Here is a 26,873-nt window from a genome sequence, read left to right on the forward strand (position 1 = left end):
CGAGTACTGCCACTATTCCTATTGTTTTCACAGAGAACTACAGACTTGTGCATTTGTCTAACAGCCCATTTGGGTAAGGTGTGGAACAGCATGGAGAGAGACTGAGAATTGGAAGTTTACTTTTTCTAGTATAAGGGCCCTGTGTAGCTTTTATTACAGGTCCACACTGTTTGATTGTAGGTCTACAATTAGATTCCAGATCTGTTGAATCTCACATGGCTTGTAGGAAAGCAGAGGCATCCTGTCCAGTTTTGCTTACCCTGCAATGACTACACCATCCGAGGAGTGGACATCGCAGAGGACTTTCCCCAGTTCATACTGCAGCTGATTCACAGCCCCAATACGGTTCTGTAAGAGATATAAAAGACAAGTTAAAGTGGTGAAATACTCACTCAGGGTTAGACCATTCCTATAGAAGTTACATATCCAGTTCTGAAGTAATAGCTATGGACAGGAGAACAAACTATACCACAAAGGAATACATATTTAGTATAATTATTTATACTCTAGGCAAGGGTACATATTTCACAACAAGCCAAGGACTTACCAGCAGTGGCATAAGGCAAAATGATGCAGCCCTCTGCGGAATGTGAATTGGAGATCCAAAGTCTCCAACATCTCACAGATATCCAATAGCTTTGGGCTGAAGGGGGACCTGAAGAGTTATGCGCTTCCTTCCGGTGCAGCCCCTGCATTATAACATGGCTTACAAGTGGCAATGTGGACAGCAGCATATATCGCCACTTAGCAGTTGAACAGCAGTGTATCTGGGCGGGTTTGAATACTTTACTGTGAGTCAAACAATTCTTTAGGCCTAATGGATAGTTCCAGGATTACATATTTTGCAAGATATGGGACAGGTCTATACTAGAAGGAAATAAGGCAGGAATACACACATTGTATCACAAAAACAACTTTAAATAGTAATACTTTTAGGCACATTGCAGACTTCACCATGTATTTGTTAACCCACCAACCAAATAGAGAAGACTCGACTCCATCACAGTCCTGGATAAAATATTGGTCTTTGAAATCTCTCTAGCTATCAGGTCGGGCTGATGCAAGTGAGTGGAAGACCCCAGCCTGTTCTCCAGATCCAATACAGGTTTTCTCTTTTTAGGAACTAATTACCTATGGTTGTGTCTTCGGTCTACTACATGTTTGTAAGTGACTATCGTTAAGACCACGGCCCAGTCTAACTCTTCCCAATATCACCTACACTGACTCAGTTGTTCCTCTTGTCCTCTTGGGTAAAATGCCACTGCCCTGGTAGTTGGCAGGTTTACCTGATACCTTTGAAGTAGTACATTTTTTCCACCAATGGGCGAATATATATCTTCATACCAACGTTTAAGCAAGAATCATATGGACTTGGGATCTTCTTGAATGCTGGGCTGCGCTCAGCCGCAGTAGAAAGCCGCAGCTTCAAACCTTTGAGTCTTGCCATATCACTTCCATCCTTTCTGGCGGAGAGTCTGCATGTGTCCAGGGAAGCATCACGGATACTGTTAGAGTCTCCCTTCCAAATTTAAGTGAGGACGGCATGGTCTTCAACAACTCCAGACATTTAAAAGAAGTTGGAGGAATTCTTAATAATAAGGCCATGTGACTCTAGTAATGGGTGCGTCGCACCACCGACATCCCCCACAGCATCAACGGGCTGGCCAGTGCTGTCTGTCAACAATTCAAGACCCATAAAAAGTGCTCCTCTCTAATTCAAAACAAGACACCACTAGGCACAAACGTGATGGAACAGCTGTATACCGGACTATTCTACTTAGCAGTCAACTTCTCAGTTTTAGCTGAATTTAAATATGCTTTCTGCAACGTGGTTGTTGATATATTTTCTGCTGACTCTTTTTACTGCATATTCTAGAGTGCTTTGACTTCAGACCCTGGTAGCCGGAAATGGTTGTGTACATAAGACCTACTTCAGTACCTCTGCTTCCATCACTGGAGTTTTGATAACTAGCTTGCCCCAATTGCCAGAGAGAGTTCTGGTTAAAAGGCACAGTGGATGAGAAAAAGTGGATTCACAGGCAATGTGTCTGAAGCAGAATCCTACTGTGACAGAAGCAGAATCCTACTAAGCTGGTCAGCGCCTACTTCATGGTTTCGTGACTGACGATTGCTTATGGTGCAAGTTTTCAAACAGTAAGTTCATACCTTCTTGTATCCAAAACTGAAATAGAAGGGAAGAGGCATCTTATGGGACCATCTAATCTGGGGAGGAATGGGACCCATGAGCATATCTTTTATGTAGGCAGGGGTATGGTTGATATACTGAACTGGATTCAGAGGGGAGAAGGGAAGTAGAGACAACATGTAATATCATATGTAGCACTGTTATTTGTCCACGACAGGAGCCAGAGCAGGCTTACTTGTTCAATTCGAAACCATGCCTAGACGGCAAGAGCCTCTATTTATCTGAAGATTAACACAATGGCAGGAATGTCATTGTTTGTCAAGCAGAGGTGGTGGTGGGGTGGGACCTTAAGTTACAGCCTTAAGATTTAGATATTTCCCTATAAATGCTTCCAGCACAGGAGTTGATTAGTTGTCTTTGCCGAAGGGGTGGGCTAGGGGTAGCCTAACAGTGGACAGACTGTTTGCCTGTTCCAGCATCTGTCAAGGTACCTAATGTAGCGCTACCTCACATGCAAATATTGTTGTTTCCACAATTTTGCATCCTCAGATCGCATGATATCTCAAAGCGTCTCCTCTGATTTTTATGAAAATCTCCCCTCTCCCTTACTTTCGATTGATCTTCTCAATACCTGCAAATTGCCCTCAGTCTATTCCAACATTTCATAAAGAACTTCTACTTTGAAAGTCATCCCTTCAACCTAACAATATCCGACCATCTTTGTCTCATCTATTAATCCCACCAACCATATGCATGAACTCACACCCCCACCTCCACCAATGATCCCACCTAAATCCTAGTAATTTAATTCTTAACAAAGGAACTGGAGTAAGTGCATGGAATGGTTTTCTTGAGAGTAAACGACTGATCCCAATAACCACTGGATTACCCACTAACCTTGGGGTCCTGAACAGCGTGCTGCGTGGCGTAATGTGCTTCAACACCTTATGAGTTCTACATCAATGCAACTTAAATAAATTGAGGAGAAAACAATTGCCGAAGAAGTCCAGGAAAACTAAATTAAAACATAGGACATGAATCTTACAGGATATCCTACCATCGCCCGATGAAAAGAATGTGGCTTTTATTTGTTTTGAGTTTCTGAACCTGTAAAGCGCCCTCTAACACTGGACGGTATCCTGGCACTGTGTAGACCTCGCAAACGGGAAGAAAATAGGGAGAAGCCCCCAAAGCTAAAATGGCCTTTTAAAAGCTGTGTTTTCATGTTTCAAAGTAAGACCAGTGTTCTGCCTTCTCAAAGCTTTTGAAATCCCATTCTCAATGTTAGCATTAATGGTAACAAAGGCCTGACTCCACAGTAAGAAAGGAAAGAGGATTTGCTCACAAATAGCTCAGTTAGGCCTGCATCTGTAAAAGAGGAGGATTTCTGCCGCTTCCATTAATGCCTTGGTGACCAGTACATATTCAATACACTTTTTATCTGGGAAGCGGTCTTACAGTAATATAGAAACAACTGGAAACCGAACAAAGCAGTTACTTTCTGCAGGGTGGGCACAGCCACCGAGAAATCAGAAGACGTGGCCAAATTTTAGTGCTGAAGCAACGGTATAATGAATAGTGAAAAAGATGGTGGAACGCCAACCAAGCACAATGAACATTGGACCTAATCCAGAGAGGGACTGGAATTCTGACTGAACATTAGCAGCAGCACCTTTATTTTTCTCTCAGGTTGCCACAGGTGTTTGTATTGGGCTTGTTAACATAGTAAGTGCCCAACAAGCTTGTCGAGTCTCAAGTGGCTGGATACAAAGCAAAAAAGCAAAGCATAAATTGTTAGTGAAAACAACTCATAGTAACCAGAGAAACCCTTCTTGTAAATGGCTTTTTCTTCGCCTGCTGCCTCTCAGGGCAACTCGAATCAAGGCGTATTGTTCAAATGTGATTGAGTATAAAGAAACACTGTATTCTTTTTTAATTGTCCAATAGACTTGTCAGGCACCATTATGACAATCTGTACCTCTTTCTGTTATGGTTTGTGTTTACTTAGATACAGGTAACATGGAATGCTTGGTGAAGGCATGACATAGCCAAGGTACCACTGCTCTGCATTGTGTTGAGATCAGCCAATGCGGTGGGATCGAGCAGAACTGTGTCCTGTATGGTAGGAGCTTAAATAAACTACCATTCATATACTAGCGGCTCAATGTGTTTTTCCGTATTGAAGTACCACACTACAAATTGGCGAGGAGTATAAGGAACATCTCATGTGTTTGCTTCTAGATCTCTAACACTAGTGGAGGAAAAGTACCCAATTATAGGAAAGGAGGCATTGGCTTGTGCATGGGCATTAGGACATTTTCGTGTTTTTGTCTGGGGCAAGCCAGTGACCATAAACTGTTGACTGAACTATTGTCTGCGGAAAGGAGTGTGTCTGCCTCTGCCAGAATTGCAAGGTTATCTATGGTTAGGAAGGACTATTGTACAATATGGTGTATGTTCCAGGCAGAGAAAACGTGATGGCAGACTGCCTTACAAGAATGACTTCTCCATTAGAGGAGGGTGTTGATGACCCACGGAATGACATCAAAGTTGTGTGGGTGCAGGACGTAGGCACTCCTGCCATCAAAAAGGAAGTGTGAGAAGCAGAACAAAGGAAGGATATGGTCTTACAAAAAGTCTTGGAGTGTATGTATGAGGGTTGGCCAAAGAAGGAACAAGTTACAGAGGTGTTAAGACCTTTTTGAGAAGTCAGGGTGAAATTATCTGTGGACAAAGATTAAATTTTCAGAGGCGATGCATTATTCCTCTATCGTAGTACGAGATATGATTTTAGAGCTGCACTATGAACAGCATTTTGGAGTTGTCAGGACCAAGGCGGTAGTCAAGGAGGTATTCTGGCGGCCAGGTATTGACAAGATTGTGGAGAGATTTGTGAGATTGTGGAGAAAGTGTCCTTCAGCTGACAAGTCTTTACGTACATTGAAACCACACATGTGAATATTTGATTGTGAAGAAACTGTGGGAGTGTGTAGCTGTGGACTTGCTAGTTCCTGTGCAGGATTTACAGGAATATGTCATTGTGTTGATGGATCTTTGCTCTAAGTGGCCAGTGGTTGAGATTGTAGAAATGCAGATACCACTACTGCTTTGGAATTTGTAGATAGAACATTTGTTGCTGAAGGTATTCCAGCAGTTTTGTTGAGCTATAAAGGAGTGCAATTAACATCCAATGCATCAAAGAATTACTTTGAGAGAGTAGATGTGAAGCATAGTGTGAGAAGTTATTTTATTTATTTATTTATTTATTCAAAGTTTTATATAGCGCGAACAAGATCTTTACAGATATCAGAGCGCTTCACAATGACAGGGTAGGGGCAGTAGGAATGAACAGAGGTAGTGGGAGCAATGTAGTAGTCACTAACATGAAAGGATAATAATAACATACATAAAACATATCAATATACAGTCAGGTAAACAAGTAATATGAGACGGCACAAGTCATTGATCCCACTACAGAGGTGTTCAGGTACACCTTGGGTGTGTGGAAGGCTTATACCAGTGTTTTAGTATAGTCATCAAGTAGAGGTATAGTGCCAAAGGACAAGGTGAGCATTGACACAAGGCAATGCAGAGTCTCTGATCCAGCACCTATAAGGTTCAGGAGATCTTGGCCAGAAGGATGGTTTTCACCTCTTTCTTGAAGAGTGCAGTGGAGGAGATACGCCTTGTTTCAGGAGGGAGCGCATTCCAGATCCTGGGTGCCATTCCTGAGAAGGAGCGCTTGTAGGTTTTCTCTTTCCGGAATCTACGGGGTTTCAGGAGTAGATTTTTTGAGCTTCTATTGGATCTCGAACCTCCTGATATAGACAACTTTTGAGCGAGGTAGTTGGGTGCATTGTGGTGCACGGCCGCGTGTGTCATAACTGCAATTTTTAGTTGTATTCTGGCTTCAAAAGGCAGCCATTTTAGGGACTTTAAGTCTGGGGAAATATACGAATGTTTTCTTGAGCCAGTAATGAGTCTTGCGGCAGCGTTCAGGGAGGCTCTTAAGGGTGCTGTTGGGGATAGAGGGAGTCCGCTGAGGGCCACAATTCCGTAGTCTATTCGAGGGATGACTAACGCTTGTACAGCAGTTTGGAAGTCTTCAGCAGGGAGGAAGGGTTTGATTTTCCTCAGTGTGTTGATTTGGAAATTAGCTGCTTTTGTGGCTTTGCTAACGTGCTGCTGCATGTTGAGCTTGGCGTCCAGTGTGATGCCCAGGGATTTCGCTGAGTCTACGATGGTGGGTTGGACATTGAGTGCTGTTAGGTTGTTGAGCCATGTTTGGGTGGTGGAAATTTTCGCCGGGGGTGAGATGAGAAGGAACTCAGTTTTCAGAGCATTTAGTTTGAGGTGATTATCAGCTAGCCAAGATTGAGTGTTAATAAGCGTGGAATTCAGATGTTTGATATCTTCCGGGGATTGAAGCTTTAGGTACAGTTGTGTGTCGTCGGCATACATATGGAATTGGACATTAGAAGCTTGGAGCAAGGTGGCGAGCGGTTCCATGACGAGGTTGAACAATGTGGGGGAGAGGGAGGATCCTTGTGGAACCCCTAGATCTGCAGGCACAGGTGAAGATAGCACATTGTCGATCTTGAACTTCTGAGCCCGGTTGTGAAGGAAGGACGAAAACCATTTGAGAACCGTTCCCGATAGACCCATTCTAGTGCTTAGCAGCTCCAGCAAGTTCTCATGTTTGACCGTGTCAAATGCTGACGAGAGGTCAAGAAGGATGAGGAGGCAGGACTCATTCCGATCAAGAATTTGGAGGGCGTCATCAATTATGTGTGTCATAGCTGTTTCCGTGCTATGTTTCGCTCGGAAGCCTGATTGATGAGAGTTGAGGAGGTCAAATTGGTCAATGTGTCTTGTTAGTTGGAGTTGGACACATTTCTCCAGCAGTTTGGCCAGGGTGGGGATATTGGTGATGGGCCGGTAATTGTTTAGGTCAATTATAGGTTAGGTTATAGGTTAGGTTATAGGAAAGGAGGCATTGGCTTGTGCATGGGCATTAGGACATTTTCGTGTTTTTGTCTGGGGCAAGCCAGTGACCATAAACTGTTGACTGAACTATTGTCTGCGGAAAGGAGTGTGTCTGCCTCTGCCAGAATTGCAAGGTTATCTATGGTTAGGAAGGACTATTGTACAATATGGTGTATGTTCCAGGCAGAGAAAACGTGATGGCAGACTGCCTTACAAGAATGACTTCTCCATTAGAGGAGGGTGTTGATGACCCACGGAATGACATCAAAGTTGTGTGGGGGCAGGACGTAGGCACTCCTGCCATCAAAAAGGAAGTGTGAGAAGCAGAACAAAGGAAGGATATGGTCTTACAAAAAGTCTTGGAGTGTATGTATGAGGGTTGGCCAAAGAAGGAACAAGTTACAGAGGTGTTAAGACCTTTTTGAGAAGTCAGGGTGAAATTATCTGTGGACAAAGATTTAATTTTCAGAGGCGATGCATTATTCCTCTATCGTAGTACGAGATATGATTTTAGAGCTGCACTATGAACAGCATTTTGGAGTTGTCAGGACCAAGGCGGTAGTCAAAGAGGTATTCTGGCGGCCAGGTATTGACAAGATTGTGGAGAGATTTGTGAGATTGTGGAGAGCGTGTCCTTCAGCTGACAAGTCTTTATGTACATTGAAACCACACATGTGAATATTTGATTGTGAAGAAACTGTGGGAGTGTGTAGCTGTGGACTTGCTAGTTCCTGTGCAGGATTTACAGGAATATGTCATTGTGTTGATGGATCTTTGCTCTAAGTGGCCAGTGGTTGAGATTGTACAAATGCAGATACTGCTTTGGAATTTGTAGATAGAACATTTGTTGCTGAAGGTATTCCAGCAGTTTTGTTGAGCTATAAAGGAGTGCAATTAACATCCAATGCATCAAAGAATTACTTTGAGAGAGTAGATGTGAAGCATAGTGTGAGAAGTTAGCCTGGCATATGATGTCCACTAGTTTTAGTGGGCACCTTGCACCAGTCTAATCAACCCTTATTGATGGGGGTTGTAAAGTCAACCTTATAGAAAGCTATCCAAGTGGTAGCATGAACCAGCAGTCTTCAGGCTAAGACTTCAGTAGGCGAGTTAAGCAAGTTGCTTTAACATATATAACCCCTTGAGTACCAAATGAAAGGACACCACACAAGGTATATATAAAATATATATGTATTTAATCTAAAAACAACCCCTCTGCACTCTTTGTGAGGTCAGAGGTAAAAATACAATACAAGTTACAAAGTTAATATACGATAAATGGCACAGTATACGTTTTGCCCTAGGGGCCTCACAAACCATATACTAAGAAAGTGGTACAAGTACCACGTGAGAGTTGGAAAGCAGGCCTCGTGCCTGTGGAATCGCTGGGGCTACTCTACTCGACCAAAGGATAGGAAGGAGGAGGCCCACGGGAGACACGTGCAGTGCCTAAACACAGACGCGGGTTACCATTGACTTTCTATGGGAAACGAAAAAGTTAAAAATATACAATTTAAGGACACTTCCGGATGGACTAGGATGGAACCCTTTTATACTAGGACACTTCGAGAGTCAAGACCCATGGGAGCACCGGAGTACTCATGTTACCTCACCCAGGGAAGCCGGGTCCATAGGTGTCTTTTCGCATGTCGGGTTTCGTCGTAGTTTTCTATGGAGAGCCGCAAAGAAGTGCTGCAAGCGACCAGAGGAAAAGTGTCCGGGTGGATCCAAGGGGGGATCAAAGATCTGAAGAACCTGAAAGCAGAAGGGACAGAGTCTGGGTCACTAGCCAGTGACCAGGAAGGAACCAGGAAGGAACCAGGCGATGTCGGGTGATTTCAGGTGAAGTAGTCGAACTTGTCTCTTTAGCCACAAGGTCCAGGAGGCATCGACGATGACCAGGCGCTGGATTCGAGCTGTCCCATGATGGATCTAGATGACTGCGGTGTCGGTATCCGGATTGGACCCAGAAAGCCTTGGCAACCGCAACTCACACAGGCTGTCGAGATTGGCTCTGTTGCAGACCAGCAAGGCCTTTTCAGGGAAGCTGAAGCAAGCCTGGAGCAACCAGGAAAGCGAGTTAGTTTCAAAATGGAGTCTTCAGGGGGCTTACTAGCCAATGGACTAGGAACCGGGAAGACGCGTCGAGCTAAAAGGCAAAGGCAGGGCCCACGGGACACTCGCGGAGTGTGGGGGCCTGTTCTTCGGTGCAAATGGTGCTCGGGCTGGGGCTTCTCATACCCCAATGCATAACTTACTGAGGCTTCAGGAAAGGAGTGCAGGTAGCAAAATGCAGGATGTCCAGGGTGTCCGGTCCCACTTCTTTCGTGTCCGCCATGGGTCTCAGCTTTGCTGTGGATGTGGGTTGGAGTCAGAGAAGTCTGGAAGTCCAGTTCCTGTGTTGCAGAGTCTTCGGGATCCAACAGGAGCCTTGAAACTGCAGACCGGCAAAGATGCTGTTGGTGCCTGTTTGCACAGGGGGGTCACTCCTTGACCACAAGGGAGATATCTTCCATCTTCCAGTCAGAATGGAACGTCGAAGGTCCAGGATATGTCTTTCAAAGATTCGTCCAGGATAATCTAAAGTCCTGGGGACACAGCTCCTATACTTATACTAAGAATAGGGGCTGGATTACCTGGCTAGGTCCCTCCTATGGGTGGACCTGAGAAGGGGGTGGTTACACCCCTTTCCCTTTGTCCAGTTTCACGCCAGAGCTGGGGCTGTGTGCCCCAGCAACCGGTTTGAACTGGGCTATGCATGGAGCACCGTGTGTGCCCCAGGCAGTGTCTAGAAGCGTTCAATGAATGCAGCCCTCCCTGCCCCAATACACAAAACCCCTGCCTGGGGAGGTGCCAGCACCACCCTGGACAGGAAACCTATTGCCCAGGCCTCCCCTGCCAGAGTTTCATCCAGCAGCAGGAGGTCAGACTAGTGTCTGTGGCAGCAGCATCCATTTGTGATGCTGAGGCTCTGTTTAACTTTAACCGGGTAAAGCAGTAACTACATGTCTTCTCCCTCTAGAAGGGTGGAATACTACCCCCGCCGCCAGGACTGGCGGGGGTGTAGTATTCCAAAGTGTTTGACACCTTACAGGACATGTTTTGATAAAGCCAAACCAAAGTTAGCATTAAGAGCGAGGATTATAATGCACTTAAGAGTATATGGTATGGCTATATCATAGAACAGCTATAAGGAGATTGTTCCGAAAGCTGCAGAGGGGCTCAGCTCATGCCAGGGCATCCTCTCACATAAAACCAAGCACTCTGCCTCCAGGATTGTCGAGACCTACCATGGGAGTGGCTTATAGGTGTATATGTGTCTATATATAAAGGTAGATATAGGTATACTATATCTAAGTAAGGGGTGATTACACCACCTTACCCAGGCTGTGTGAAAAGACCTATGGTGTCAGTTTGGAAGGCAAACCAGGGGTGGCACAATACATGCTGCAGCCCCTCTTAGGCCTAAGGTGCACCTATGCCCTGGGTACCTATGGTACCCTATACAGGGGCAAACAAGGGTGACCCAGTAACCAATCTGGTATGTACCTAAAGTACATGGAGTCCATTTTATAGAGAAAGCAGATAGACTGGGGCCCTGAATAGCAGGGTCCCAGACCACCTAAGTCGAAAACCACCAAAACACCAGGAAAAAAGTGGGGGTAACCATATAGTCAGATTCCACCTTCCTACACACAGGATGATGTCGGTCTATAATCCCAGCGAAATGGCACAGTGGAGAGATTTTACCCCGTAGTTAAAGGTGTCATTAAAGGTACAGTTAGTAAACAGAAGGAATGGTGCTGGAGGTGAAGGTTTGGGCCTATAGAGTAGCCATCTATGACTCTAGTGCTAGGAGGTGAAGGTTTGGGTGTATAGAGTAGCCATCTATGACTCTACTGCAGTATCTCCAATTGTAATAATGAGAGGTAGAAGACATAGGTGTAAATTCACCCCTGTGTGGTTACATCAGCGTGAGGAGGAATAGTGGTTCTATGGTCGGTTAAGGGGAAGTTGGAAGAGATGCATGAAAGAAGTAAATCATATTATGCAAAGACTAAAAGTGTTGGACCGGTTCAATTAAATGCTGGTGAGTGGGTACGAGTGCGGAAACCGGTTAAAGTTCTGAAAGGGGAGAGTCAATTTTTTGCTCCTGAGGTAGTGGTGGAGGTTTTAAGGAATGCTGTTTGATTGAAAAATGGTAAGGTGTGGAACCTTAAAAGGGTGGCCTTAGGGATTAAAGAGAATGACTTTGGGATGGTGAGGAATGCGAAGGGGAGAATGATAACACAAGTTCTGTGTGGTTGGAGGACATCACATTTGAAAACAGTGGGGTTGAGTCTGCTTTAGGTATTAACACTTAAAAAGGAGTGTGAAAGCTGGAGTCTGGATGGAGAACAGCCTTGGTCAAGGTACTGTTCAAGAAGGGAATGTGGATGGTGATATGGCCCAGAATAATGATGATAGTGAAAGGAGGGTTTAGGTGCCTGACGTGACTTCAGGTAATTCCAGTGTTTCGTAAGATGGCAAGAAGAAGAGTTTTACCAGGGTGGATGGAAGATAACACTAAGCCACTGCACTCTACACCACTTTACACACTCTGCGCAACTCCACTCTACGCTGCTCCCTCTATGCTGCTTTTCACCATTCTACTATAGACAACTGAGATCTACGCCACTCTACTCAAAACCACAGCAGTCTACCAATGCACTCCACGCCACTTTACTCAAAACCAATGCGCTCTATGCTAACTACTCTGGACCACTGTATTAATCGCCACTATACTCTACAACACTTTACACCACTGCACACTATGCCACTCTAATCTACTCTGCACCACTTAAATCTGTGCCATTGCTCTCTACACCACTCTACTCTGCATCACTCTACATCACACCACTGCACTTTGCGATACTCTACTCTGCAAGACTGCATCTCCGCCAATGAACACAACGCTGCTCTACTCTGCACCACTGCACACTATGCCACTGTACTCTACTCTGTGCCACTCAACTCTACGCCACTCTAGGATGCTCTAGGCAACTCGCTCTATGCCACTCCATGCCAATTTACGGCACTATATTCTACGACACACTACTCCACTACGCCACTCTTCACCACTCCACTACACACTACTCCACTCTACCCAGCACCCGCTACTACGCCTCTCTGCGACACACTATACCATTCCACTCTATGACAATTGCTCCACGCTTTGGCACAACACCCTCTACCCCATTCCACTCTACGCCACTCTACTCCCTTCATAACACTCCAAAACACTATGCCACTCAGCTCTACCCTACGCCACTCAGCGCCATGCTGAACAGCAGCCAAGCAGGTGTACAACATGGCAAAAGCATATTGGCAAAGCCAATATCTCTTGAATAGGCAAGACCTATTCGCTTTGGCAATGATTATTTAAGGACAGTGATAATCAAGGGATATTTGTTTCCTAAATCAGTATAGAATTGCCTGGTTAAAGACTTAATGGTGAATTTTGTAAGTGTCAAGAAGATCTGTTCACATCATCTGTTCCTTAAAAAGAATTTCTTGCAATTTCACTTCCTGTAGTTACGGGTAACAAGGCCCTATACATTCTAATTCCATTAGAATCGTAAATTAATGTTGACAAGATTTTCACTCCTCGGAATTCAGGCGCCCATTTAGGCACCAAATACAGCGGAAAATTTGAATTTGTCAACATTTTAAAATGATATTTCTATGTTATATTTAAAACTGCTTTCCACCACACAAGCTATATTGCAGACTGTTATACCCGTCTGAAAATGCAATCTCTCCATCTTGTAATACTTTTTATTGAATTAATTGAAAATAAAGCAAAAATATGGTACAAAGTTTTTGGAATTACATAGACTTTTTTCAAATGACTCTACTGCAGTGATAGAAACATGAAATAATACAAGTGTCCCGTTTAGGCATTTAATATTAGTTAATTAAAAGCATTAAAAACCTGAAAGTTTAAACTAATAGGACGACATTTCGGTATTTCATTGCTAAAGTGTGGATGCATGACCCTCCAAGAGACACTATTGATCAGCCATTAGAGTAAAAAAAAGTGGCTCTAGAAATTCATAGATTTGCAGACTCAGGGTAATCTCCACGAAGAAAATGGGAGTTGCACGTTTACGCCCAATTAACTGACAAAGGGTTCCGAAGGGCTTTGTTTTGGAGAACTGCAGTTAAACATAATACGCAAAAGCAGCCCACACATCTCTACAGCAAAGCCGCTTTGATATATATGACAAATATGGGCCCACTGGCAGTTGTGAGCAATTTTTCATTAAAACCAAGGAGTACTCTTTTCACTCCCAGCCTCATCTGTCCTATTATAAAACTAATGTGCTCCTAACAAGGCAGTTGCATATGTTTTCCAGATGTCAGGTAAGTCGATGGTATTTCGTAAATTTTACAAATTTTTAAGAATTTTAAAAAATGAAGAAAGCCAGACTGATGAAAGCAGGTTGGCAAAACCACCCAAAAATTAAAAATGACAAGACAGCTTTTCCACAGAAATATGTTTTCGTGAAAAAGGTAAATGTTCTTTGTAAGGGACAGCATGACAAAGAGGTATGAAGGGACAATGGGGAAGATATTCAAGACTGGGGAGGCATGGATAGGAAAGTGCGACAGTAAGGGGTTTGTCAAAAAAAACAAAGTAAAGCAGGAGAAATCAAGTATGATAAAAAAAAGTAGGAGTAAAGCACGAGGGGGTATCACAAGGTGCATGGAGGGCAGGAGACAGGGTCTTAAAAAGGTATAAAGAGTAACAGAGGCTTAAGGGAAACACCCCCTCTTAAAAAGACCAAAAAAAACAAGATTATTTTTTTTTGTCAAGAAAGTCTCACACCAGGTTTGTTTCAAATTCAATTTCAATTTCAAGAATCTTTATTTCGGTAAAATCTTTTACCATAAAAGCCATTTGAAACATACGTTTTTTAAAAACAGTTGTAATATTAATAAATGTATAATCTAAAATCAGACGCTAACATAGTCCCGTATTACACCGCAGTGTCTTTGATACAATGGGGTCAATTGCCGTCCCTAAGGCATTTCCTTCTAACACTCCAGATGGCACCCAGGTATTTTGCCACTGCGAACACAATATAATCAGTCACATTGGTTTTCAGGACTCTCAAAGCAATCAGGCACTTCACAAATCCCAGATTTTTACATAGAGGGACTATCCATTGTTTGCGAATCTCTCGGTAAGTGGGGCAGAAAAAGAAAATGTGAAGTTCAGATTCGATGGAGGTTCTACATGCTGGACAGGTACTGGTTGCATCTTTGCTCCATTTACTTGTTAGCGAACGGATAGGGAGCGACCCATGTCTCCACTGCAGGTATAATTTCCTGAGCAAAGGAGGATGCACTTTATCAAGAGTTGGTTCAAAGTAATAAATGTCTTTGAAAGATATAAACGATTCTGTCAGTGAACCAGGTTTTGATTGGTTAAAAAGTGCCAGTGATTTCCTATCGTGGTATGCCTTGGCTAATTCCTTTTTGGGGATAAGTTGGCAGGTAGCCAAAGGAACAGACCACATCTTAGAAAGTCCCAAACCCTCCAGTTCTAATTTGATGTGTTTGAGCCATTTGATTTTTCCGGCTCCCGGCATGGCAAGCACCTCCTGTAGTCCCTGTCTGTAGCTGGCCAGTTCTGGGGTTGCCCACAGTCTACGCCAGAAGGCCAGCGGGCGAAATGCCAATTCTTCATCTAGCGGGCGCAGCCCTAGGTCCAACCTAAGGGGGACTAAGGGTGTGCTAGGGGGGAGTCCTACTAGCCTTCGGATGAATTTATTCTCCTCTGCTTGGAGGTCTGATGTACCTACATGACCCCAGAGTTCAGATCCATACATGGCAGCCCCCCTTGCCTGTGTTTTGTAAATCTGCATCGGTGGACCGATGGGCCTGACTGAGGATTTATTGTTCGCCAGAAGGTTCATGATACCCCCCGAATATTGGGTCAATTTGAGCAGAGCTTTTTCCTGATGCGTCTTCCAGGATAGTTTGTCATTCAGCATGACACCCAGGTATTCAAAAGATTTCACCCTCTCAAGCATGTTTTGCCCTATTCTGGGGCAGGAGTGGAATTTCGGTGGAGGATTGAAGACCATGAACTTAGTTTTCAGTGTGTTAATTTCTAAGCCATGGCCCTCACAAAAGTCCGCAAAGCCGTCAAGGATACGTTGAATTCCCGTTGCGGACTTTGATAGCAGCAGGGTGTCATCGGCGTACATATAGCCGGCACCCTTACCGCAGTCAATTTGGGAGCGTCAGAGTTGGTGACCCCATGCAGACGAGCGATTACCCCGTTGACATAGAGGCAAAACAGGGTCGGTGCAAGCACACAACCCTGTCTTAACCCCCGGCCAACGGGGAACCTCTCAGACAGTACCCCCATCCTGCCACATCTCACCTGAGCAAAATTTGCGCTATGAAGGTGCACTATCATTTTCAACAAACCCCCGGGGACGCCCAATCCTGCTAACACCTCCCACAGCTTATTCCGGGGGACCAGGTCAAACGCCGCCCTCAGGTCCACGAATACAGTATAGAGGCTGCCACCCTCCAGCTGCACCGTTTTCCAATAAATGAGGACAAATCGAAAGACCTGGTCTATGGTTGAAACCTTCTCCCTGAAACCTGCTTGGAAGGGGCTCAGGATGTTGTGATCCCTTGTCCACTCCAGCAGACGGTTCAGCAACAATTTGGCAAAGAGTTTTGGTGACACGTCAATCAGGCTAATTGGCCTGTAGTTTGCCGGTAGCAGAGGTGATCCCTTTTTAAAGATAGGGACTATCTCTGCCCCCGGCCATGTCGAGGGGATTGACATGCCATTCAGGATTGATTTGAACAATACTCTGAGATACGGAGCCCAGACCTTGGGTTCGTGTTTATAGAGGTCACCTGGCAACCCATCAAGGCCCGGCGCCTTTCCAGCAGCCAGGGCCGTGATAGCCATGGTGACCTCCTCCATGCTGAAATCGTCCATGGGAACTACGCTATCAGTGGATAAGTGCAACGTACCTTCGGGGAGAATCATTGAAGGGACACTAATGTGTGTTTTATATAGATTTTTAAAATGTTCCTCCCAGACAAAGGGTGCTATGTTTGCCTCTACTGCTGCAACTGGTTCAGCTGAACCATGCTTAACGATTTGCCAGAAAGTCCGGGCATCTCGTGATGCAAGTGCAGCTGACATTTCGGTCCAGTTTCCCTCATCCCATTCTACTTTTGCTGCACGGAGAACTGATTTATAAGCTAATCGTTTTACCTTAATTTCTCTTGGGGTATCTCGTGCTTTGAGTGAATCCAATAATGCGGCTTTCGCTCTGCTGCAGGAGGCGTTGAACCAGGTGACTCTTTTCTGCTTAGGCCTCTTTGGCCTGGCCACCGGGTTCAGTACTTCTGCAAGGTTGGTACATAATTCTAAGTGAATTACACCTAACTCGTTCAGTTGAGCATTCTTACTGGGGACCGGATTGATTGCCTCGAGATTTCCTGAGGAGGGGGATTTTGAATCATTAGCTGATTGATCCATACAGCGCACAACCTTTTCTAGGGCGGGGACAACTAGTGCATACAGTCTTTCAATGTTAGACGGCTTTTCCAGCAATTTCGCCCATTTAATTCTGCGTCTATTACTGGATAGTACTAGGTCCACCTGATATGCAGGATATTCGTCTACCGTAGCTGTATATGACCCCTGAACCTCAAATCTTAATGAGAGTGGATTATGGTCACTATCGGATCTGGAGAGTACTCCAAAATCCTTCACTTTGTCCCAGACCCTAACTGAGACCATTATATAGTCAATACGTGACTCATGACCGGGTCTATTGAAAGTATATTTTGGCGGAATGTCCCCTTTTATTCGGCCGTTGCAAGCCCTTAGCGAGTGACTGAGCATGAGAGACGTAATTTGAGTAGCGAGTGGAGTCCAGGCCTTAATCAATGGGCCGGTCAGGGTGGGGATGTTCCACTGTTCATCCTCTTCGCTAGTTATGCCTGACAGGTGGTCTGGGAGAGGTTCGAATTGGTGGTTGAGATCACCACCTATAATAATTGGGGAACAAAGGGTGATTGAGTCAAGGAACATCGCTAGTTCCTCGACTGCTCCCGAGGTGGCTGCTACCCCCACGGGTCTTGAGTATATATTAATCAGTGTTATTTTACCTCTACATGGCCATTCCAGAGATACACACTGGAAATCCAAAGAATTGGTTTCTAAGTGTGTAGCCCTGCAGCCCAGGTGGGCACCAACCCAAATTAAAAGGCCCCCTGATGGTCGGCCCATTCCGCCCCATTTTGCCTGAATCTCAAAGGTGGCGTAACCCGGACGGGGATGTTTATCCCTGGCCCAGGTCTCTTGAAATAGGCATATATCATACCCTTCAATGAATTCCCCCCATTCGAGTGAATCTACTTTGTTGGCTAACCCGGCGACATTCCAGGAGAGTATGGAAATTACTCCTGGAGCCCCCAATGTATCAGTGGGAGCTAATGGCAGAGAACACTCATGTGGGGTAAGTTCGTCTTGTTGGATAGGGAGGACTTTGTCTGATAGAGATGGATTTAATTTTGGGCAACCCTCAGTAGAAGGGCTGTCCCAGTCACTACACTCTGAATGGTAAGTTTCGATTTTGAAGGACTTAGGTGCTGCGAAGGGGTGACTGCCTACCTCATCAATGTGATTATAATCCTCCAACTGTTTATGGGGTGGGGGGGGAGACTTGTCGGCCCGTATATGATTTAAGTGTGTTGGGAGCTGGTCGTCCCGTAAGATGGATCGGGCGACTTATTAGGACGGGTGCTGAGGCTGAGATAGTAGGCGTATGTGGGCGTCAGTCCACATCCTCAAGGCACCCGTATCTATTAAAAATCGGTACCCCATTCCAACCATCGTGCGTGTCAGGCCAATGGTTGGGTAGCCCTCCCCAGCCATCCTTCCTCTGCGGAATCCGTCTCCAGTTCCCTCCCAGGTTCAAATAAGAGGGGGGTGGGTAAAAATAGGTGAGGGGTCTGGATGCTATTGGTGAGTATATACTATTGTGGTTCCCAGAATGTATGGCGTATGCAGTGTTGGGATCCTCAAAAGAGACAATCACACAGTCCCCATTAATGGACTTGTGCGTGGTGCCTACCCATGGAACCCTGCGCACCATGAGGATTTTACTCCTTAGATGTTTGGGTATTGGCCTATTGACATTGAGCCAGTGGATTACCTTGTTCTTTAACGAAGCAAAGTCCTCCTGCTGGCTAAAAGTCAACTCTGTGAACCCTGTCAATACTACTACATAGGGTCTTACCTCTGGTGGGAGGTCTACATAGCCCCTGTGTCTAGTATTGTTGATATTAACTCTCTGGGTTAAAGGGTGATTATAATTATGACCAGTGTGCCTCGGATTAGACTGATCTGTCACAGATGGTACACGTTGGCCTACCAGGACTGATGGAGTTGGTGGTGGGTTGTCAACCACCAATTGGTTGGTGGCCATCATCACCCTATTAGCAGAGAAATGTGTGTTGGTCCTCTGCCGAGGTTTTGGGATCGGTTTGGCCGCCTTTGGAGTAGCAGTGATGGTTGCCGCTGCAGGTGTTATAGCAGCAGGAAGTGAAATAGCATTACTAGTTCCCGGGGGTTTGACCTTTGGGGCAGCCAGCGGGGTAGCAGCAGCTGGGGTTATAGCATCGTGTGATACAGTAGTGGTAGCAATTCCTTGCGGATTAGTTGGTTTTTTGTCCTGCATACTGATGGTTGCTAAATTCAGGATGCTTTTTTCTGTTTCCAGGAGCTGGGTTTCAATATGTGAGAGTCTCACTTCAAGGGGAGTAAGCAACTTTTTGAGTGTTTCCCAGACTATTGTTAAAAACTCAACATCCTTCCCTTTTATAGTGCAAAGTGGAACCCCAATGGTTTCACTTTCCACCATAAAATTAAAATTTTCATGTGTGACTACTGGTTGTAAAGAGATAGGTTCCGGTCTTAATTCAGGGGAGTGTGTAGTAGTTACTGGGAGGGGATTTAGGGTCACCTGGAATGGTGCCTTGGAATATAGCTGGGCCTTTGCTATCTTGGCTTTTTTCCTTATATATGCCGAGGTATTTTTACGCTTCCTTTTGATGTATATTCCTTTTTGTGGGGTAACAGAATTCCCTCCCCTAGATGACGTAGATTTACAGGTTTGCGCCGTTATCTGCGAACCCTCCTCAGCCTCCTTCTCCTGCGCAGAGAGATCACTCAGCGAAGATTTTGGGGAGTTGGAGGATATTGAAATGGACCCCCCCTGAGATGTAGTTGTAATTGCTGTTTGTGGCTGATGAACATCTACGTGCGCAACAATCAGGCTAGGTCCTAGTGGGCGGTCAGGTGTTTTAGCCCAAGCAATGGGCCCATGGGAGGATTTTTTGGCTGCAGCTATTTCCTGTGACAGTCTCCTAGCTGCGTCTAGTTCAAGGGATACTCTATGCTGCATTTTGACGATCTCCGTGTCGATGGCTGTGTGAGTCCTGGTGATAAAATCATCTAAAGTGCCGTTTTTCAATTTGGTCTTAGCCGCTCTGTCTCTGTACTCACGGATTGACATGATGTTTGGTCACAATGAGTAGAAAAAGGGGTCCGATGTTGGATAGCGATGGGACCAAATGATATGGCCCAGTCCAGTCTCTACCAGCCTCTAACGGCCTCAAACGGCCCGCTCTTAGCCCGGTCTTCGCCCGTGCGCGAGTCCCGCGGGCCGGAGATGTATATCCAGCTATATGGTTCCTGTTGATGTAACCACGCCCCTAATTTCAAGGGCCAGGGAGGAGTCGGCGGGAAGAGGACCAGCTGTGGCAGATTAACGCACTGCCCGCTGGTCCTCGCAGTCCCGCAGCCCTGATGGAAAACGGCTTCACTCCCTGGTCCGCCGCTCTTGAAGCTCCCCACAAGCAGAAGGCAGAAGGGTCGCAAGCACTCGAGCGGCACCCGCGGAACGGGGGCCGCGAGGCGTGGGTGCAAGTTCTAAAGTGCAAGTTTCAAAGGTGAGGCAGCAGGTGTAGAAAAACGTCCATGCAGCACCCCTTTAGCAGGGTAGGGCACACACTGCCAAAGTCCAGCCTCAATTTCAAGGGCCAGGGAGGAGTCGGCGGGAAGAGGACCAGCTGTGGCAGATTAACGCACTGCCCGCTGGTCCTCGCAGTCCTGCAGCCCTGATGGAAAACGGCTTCACTCCCTGGTCCGCCGCTCTTGAAGCTCCCCACAAGCAGAAGGCAGAAGGGTCGCAAGCACTCGAGCGGCTCCCGCGGAGCGGGGGCCGCGAGGCGTGGGTGCAAGTTCTAAAGTGCAAGTTTCAAAGGTGAGGCAGCAGATGTAGAAAAACGTCCATGCAGCAGCCCGTTAGCAGGGTAGGGACATCAACCCGGTGAAATCCATTTTTGACAAGCTGATGCTTTGTGAAAAACACACATAACCAAATCAATAAGGCGGCTCCTGCCAGCTGGTTAAGAGATACAGCCTCCTGCGGTGGCTTAGGAAAACAATTACAATAAACTTTCATGAGAACACTGGCTGGATTCCCCTAGGAGTCTAGAGGGAGAAGAGTTGAAAGTAACTGATGGGGGTATGGCTTCTATCAAAGCAACACCACTATAGAGGTCAGAAGATACTAGTGGAGCATTATAGCCTGGAATTATAGACTGCAGGTCATGGTCAGTAAGGTCATGGTCAGTAAGGTCCTGAAAAACCCCTGACTCATAGTGAAAGGGGAGAAAAGACCGGCTGTGTATTAAGACTTATTAAATGTGATTATGGACACTCTCCGACTACAGTATAATCAGAGGGTGAGAAGCAGGAAGGCCTGGTAAGTGAGAATGGCACGTATTAGGACCATTACCAACTCCAGTGGTGATGCAGCGAAGAAGCAGGAATGATCGATGTATATTTAGATACTATTTTGCTTCCTTGCATGCATAAATACATACATAAATAACTAAAGTGGTCCGGCATTTTCAACTGTGCTCCTCATTTCTATGGTCTTGACCAGGTTTCTAAAAAGGAATCTTACAGTGAATACATGGTATTAACATCAATTCTGAGAAGCAGCCTGGTACAGGCATGTTGAGTAGAGGTGTACCCTACGACTTTCCTCTTCTGAAGCTAGAGTCTCATCCTAACCGAGATGAGGATGGTAAAACCTCAGAAAGCATTTGTTTTACTTTTTCATTCATTTTTCACAGCTTTTCCCAAAATCAAGCAGTGAAGAATAACCAAGACTCTGAAGTAAGTAACTTCATTAAGTACTTGGCAAGCACAGTGAAACTGGATGACTCTTCCTTCAGAACTGTGAGGAAAGCTGGAGCATATGAGACTGTTAAGGTTAAGTTAAGGAACCTATCAAACCCTATCCTGATTCTAGATGGTGGTTTGCAAGCAGCTAATATGACAGCTAGGTGCATGCTTTCAGCTTGTGATACATTCACTCTTTCCAGATAGGCAGGTACTAAAAGAGTCCTACATCCCCAACACCTTTTGTGGAATGCATAGATTGAGGTGAGAGGTTTCTTCCTGGTAATAAACAGAGCAGGGAGCTGCAGCAACACCCTGCTTTACATCACCAGCAGTTGTTCTAGACCTGGTACCATGTTCTTCTTAAATCCATATGATTGGTGTGTGGACTTTGGGAATAATTGGCACATAAGGAAACAGGCGCAGATAAGTATCTGCCAGTCTAGAAGGAAGATGGCCCGAATAAATCTCAGTCGGACACCTAGGGGTTTAACTGTCAATCTTACTGCACATGAAGTAGTCCACCCAACAGTTCATCTGGGCACTGTTAAAATGTGACTATTTTCAGAGGTCCAGCAGTAGTTGGCAAATTGGTGCACACTCTTATGACTCATGTAAGAGATTCCTTATGGGTTACAGACATACACTAAATTGTGTCAAGCTCTAAAATACTATAGAACATATTATACTTTTTATGGAACATCTTGTGGGACGCATTCTACCTCTATGGGGTTGGCAGCATTGACGGCCTGATTGCTTGGACTTAAGAGTCACCATGAGTAGGTTTTTCTCCTGGTCTACAAGACCATAACTAGTAGAAGTTGAGTCAAGTTATGTGTTGTGTGTACAGCAATCATGCAGCAATTCTGCCATCAAGTTGATGTTTTCTAAAGACACAAATATTTTTAGCAAGGCATTGCTTTGTGTGCCCAATGGTTATGGCTGCTTCTCATCTCACTGTGAAATCCAGAAGCTCTTCATTTACATATGGCACAGGAGCATAACATGGTCAGAGTATTGGGGCATACAGCAGGGCAAATTGTACTAGTCTGAGAAGATCCATTTCCTATTTAGTTCCAGCTGGCACAGACTGTAGTAAAGGACTAATGAAACTGAACTGTCACTCCCCACGCACTCACCTCCATGGACTACATACCACTCGGAGACCTGAACTTCCACCTAGACAACCACAGCGATCCCAAGAGCACCACACTCCTGGTGAACTTCACCAACATAGGGCTGAAGCAACTTGTCTCCAGCCCCACTCACACAGCAGGACACACACTCAACCCAATCTTCGCCGGAGGAAATATTTGCTCCAGCCACACCACGGAACCGCTTTGGACAGACCACAACTGCACCCATTTCTCTTTCTCGAAACCCACTGCACACAAGCGCACGCCCGGCTCCCACATGGAAGCTGGAACAAAGTCTCCAAAGAACCCCTCAACTGCACAAGACCACGGCACCGCCTCCACTCCCACCCCCAGTGACGCCATCCAACAGACCCTCTTCACCTGGACCCTTCTCACCACAGAAGACACGCTAAAGACAATGAAAAGCATCCACTCAGGAGCACCTACTGACCCCTGCCCGCAGCAGATCTTCCACAGGGCCGCCACTGCCATCGCACCCGAACTACGCCACACTATCAACTGCTGACTCGAGATCGCTACATTCTCCGTTGACTGGTGAGCACCAACCTCAACCCCCTCTTAAAGAAGCCCTCCGTAGACCCAACAGATCACAAGAACTTCAGGCCCATCTCACTGCTCCCTTTTGCCTCCAAATTCAACAAAAAAGCAGTCAACTCCAAGCTAGAACACTTCATGAAAACCAACAACATCCTAGACACCTCTCAATCCAGGTTCAGCAGCAACCACAGCACCAAGACCGCCCTCAAATCTGCCACCGATGACATCCGCGCCCTCCTCGACCAAAGGCAAACAGCAACCCTCATCCTCCTGGACCTTTCAGCAGCCTTTGACACTGTCTCCCACCACACACTAGCCGCCAGGCTCCATTACGCCGGCATCCAAGGAACAGCCTTAGACTGAATTCGATCTTTCCTCTCAGGAAGAACACAAAGAATAAGACTCCAACCCTCCCTCTCTGAACCAAAAGAGATCAGATGCAGAGTACCCCAAAGATCCTCCCTCAGCTCCACACTCTTCAACATCTATAGGGCCCCCCTCGCAACCATCGTCAGAAACCATGGACTCAACATAGTCTCATGTGCCGACGTCACCCAGCTCATCCTCTCCCTCATCAAGGAACCGGACATCACCAGGTGCAATTCCTCAAAGGGATGAAAAACGTCGCACCCTGGATGAGCAACAGTTGCCTGAAGCTCAACTCAGAGAAAACAGAAGTCCTCATCCTCGGCTCCAGCCCCTTCGCATGGAACAACACCTTGTGGCCCCCCACCCTCAGAAACTCACCCACCCCAACGGACCACGCACACAACCTCTGCATCATACTCAACTTCACTCACCATGAACCGCCAGATCCACGCTGTGTCCTCCACATGCTTCAACACCCTCCACATACTTAGGAAGACCTTCAAATGGATCCTTCCCCCCCCCCGACTCCAGGAAGACCATCACCCACACACTCATCGCCAGCAGACTGGACTATGGAAACGGTCTCTACGCCGGAATGAACAAAAAACTCCTCTGCAACCTCGTGACCATCCAGAACGCTGCAGCCAAACTTATCCTCGACATCCAACAACATGTCCAGATCACCCAACACCTCCGCGACCTCCACTCGCTCTCCGTTGAAAGAAAAATAACCTTCAAACTGCTCACACAAGCCTACAAAGCCCTCCATAACACCGGACCCCAATACCTCAATGAACAAATCTCCTTCAACACCCCCAAGAGAAACCTCCGCTCTGCCGACCTCGCCCTAGCTATGGTCCCTCGCATTCACAGGCTCATAGCAGGTGGCAGATCCCTCTCCTACCTCGCAGCCAAGACGAACAAACTCCCCCCTCGCATCCAAAGAACCCAACACTGCACCAGTTCAGAAAGGACCTCAAGACCTGGCTCTTCGAATGACCAGTGGAGCTAATCGCACCCCCTCCCAGATTGTTTGATTGAACTATCACAAAAAATCATAACTCCCAATAACCCTGTGCAAGACACATCTTCTTCAGCATTTCTGCAATAGGTGGTTCTAGAAGGGACAAGTCAACCTCCCCAAGCAGGTGGGGAGTAAATCTTATTTCCAGACAGCTCTGGGCTCATTTTAAAGGGGCGGCCACAAATAGCCCTTGGGATGTGAACTGAGCATGACAGATCCCAGACAACTTAAGCGGGTGGACTGAGGCCTACCTGTACATCATCTGCAGGTTCCAAGCATACCCCTAAATTGCTCTGTGCCAGATTCAGGTGTCTGTGTTTATTCAGCTCAGGAATCTGCATGTAATTTTTAGGTTTTCAGATGTTGAAAACATTTTCCTACAACCACCAATCTCAGGAACTTCCTTTAAGGGTCTATATTCCTATTTTTTGGAAACTAGATGCTTGCGTGGGTAAAACAAGAGAGACAGGGGATGACAACAGCTTCCTGAAGAACCTGAAGCCGGGCCGCATTCAGCAGAGTAGCCCAAGGCTTACTTAGGGGACGTGGTGCAGGATTAGAGACTTTGAAAACTGCACATACAAGCATCACATGATAATTCAATGTTAGACCAATACATTATCTTAAGAAAAGAAAAATACTTTATTTTAGTAACAAATTAAGTACTAAAACAGACTGCTGTGCCTACAGAATTAACTTGGATCATATCAAAGGCTCTGACTAACGACTGGTGGGTCAGTTGAAATAGGTTGTGGGAACTCTACTATCTCTGGATAAACAGGTCCCAACATCAACAGAAACCATGTGCTTATTCTATAAGCAGGAAGATGATCCTGTGCACTGGGTAACCCGTAGTACGTTGCCAAAGTTCTTTTTAGGATCTGGCTTCTAACACTGTGGTATCACCCACTGAAATAACATGGCTTAGTTGTCTCATTCTTACAAGATTCATGGTACTGTTTGCCAGTTACGCCATTTTTCACAAACCTGACTCTGCAATACAGATGCAGTGCTAGGTGTAGGATATTAGAGAAGTTGCATAACACAACACTGATAAACCAATTATTAAATGACTGTGAGTAGTGTTCTAACAAAGGTGTGTAGTGTGAATGTAAGGTGTGTAGTATATCAAACTAAGAACATCAAACCCTCACCCAAGGCATGAGGCATGCTCCATCACTAGGTTTGATCCAATTCAGACCAGCAATCTGCTGGAAATTGTGAGATATGTTGAGTAGTCACTATTATGTGATGGTCTGAAGAGAACTCCATTAGGTGGGTCTTTGATAAAATAATCCGTCAGTGAATAATGAGACCACCTAAACCGAGTATGTGAACTTTTGCTTCTCTGTGGTTATATCATTTAGCACAGCGGGTCTAAAACAGTGTGAGGTTATTTGTATCAATTTTATAACTTTAAAAAGGTTAATTGCACAAAACAGGCATATCATAATAAGCCTTATTGTCAGATGATGTCAGGACCACGTTAAAAGACCAGATGATATGTGTGCTGACTCCTGCAGAGAAGATTTTTATAGAAGGGTGTTGTGGTTTTTTGCTGCTGATACCTTGAGGGCCAAAATCTCCACTGCCTTCTCTTGCTAATGACCAATAGGAGGATTGCTCTTCCAATGTATCACGTAAAGGAATCAGAAAATTACCCCGCAGGAGCCGTTTTGATCTTTCTGGCATTGTTAGTATCGAACCAAAGTCTTGTGTTTTAAGGAGGTGGGAGCAAGAACTGAGCAGCTTTGCTATGTTTGCCCCATAGTCTTCTGAATATCGAACAGAACATCAAATTGTGTCTGAGAATAGATTGTGTATATTTTATGTATGTAGTGCACTATCATCAAGATGTTTCCTAGGAAGGGAGTAAGAGTGGAAGGGGCGTAAATGTACAATATGACAGAAAGAGACACAGTTAAGATACAATAATTGTACCCTTACTTTAAGCCCTTACTAGCTGAAGAGAAACAATTTCAAACTTCTAAGAAAACGCAACTAACGCTAGAGTGCTCTGCGCTCCAAAGTAAGTGCATTCCACAGAGTGATAAAGTGAAAAGAGCGTCCCACCGCCTTGCCCCCAAATTCCGCCTTCTTTGTGATCTGTTCACCCGGTCAGTGGGGAGGTAAGGGTTCTAGTGCAAGCAAGGAACATGATCCACTATCCATCACCTGGTCTTCTAGCAACAACACCGCTATAATTGGAGTACAGTGGCTCCTAGAGCTGGGCAAGCCACTGAAAGCTCGCCCATGAAGCCTGGCACTGGCTCAGCTCGAGGTCCTGTTGGAACCTGGAACCTATACAGAGTCGAGCTTTCAGTTGGATTCTGTCTGTCACCTTCCATCTTCCGAAGAACCAGCGTT

The 26,873-nt window shown here is 45.6% G+C and overlaps 1 protein-coding gene across 2 annotated transcripts in view; it reads right to left on the reverse strand.

The window, feature by feature from the left end:
* Nucleotides 1-26,873, reverse strand: part of FBXW8 (F-box and WD repeat domain containing 8) — a 529,940-nt gene that overhangs the window by 300,742 nt on the left and 202,325 nt on the right. For both annotated transcript variants that reach the window (XR_013602517.1, XM_078667126.1), the window contains exon 4: nt 260-348. Coding sequence is in view for 1 of the 2 variants with exons in the window: in XM_078667126.1 (XP_078523252.1) it covers nt 260-348 (89 nt within the window). In the remaining variant the exon portion in view is untranslated. The remainder of the gene's footprint in view (nt 1-259; nt 349-26,873) is intronic.

Source organism: Lissotriton helveticus, chromosome 11 (assembly GCF_964261635.1).
Source record: "Lissotriton helveticus chromosome 11, aLisHel1.1, whole genome shotgun sequence".
Lineage (NCBI taxonomy): Eukaryota > Metazoa > Chordata > Amphibia > Caudata > Salamandridae > Lissotriton > Lissotriton helveticus.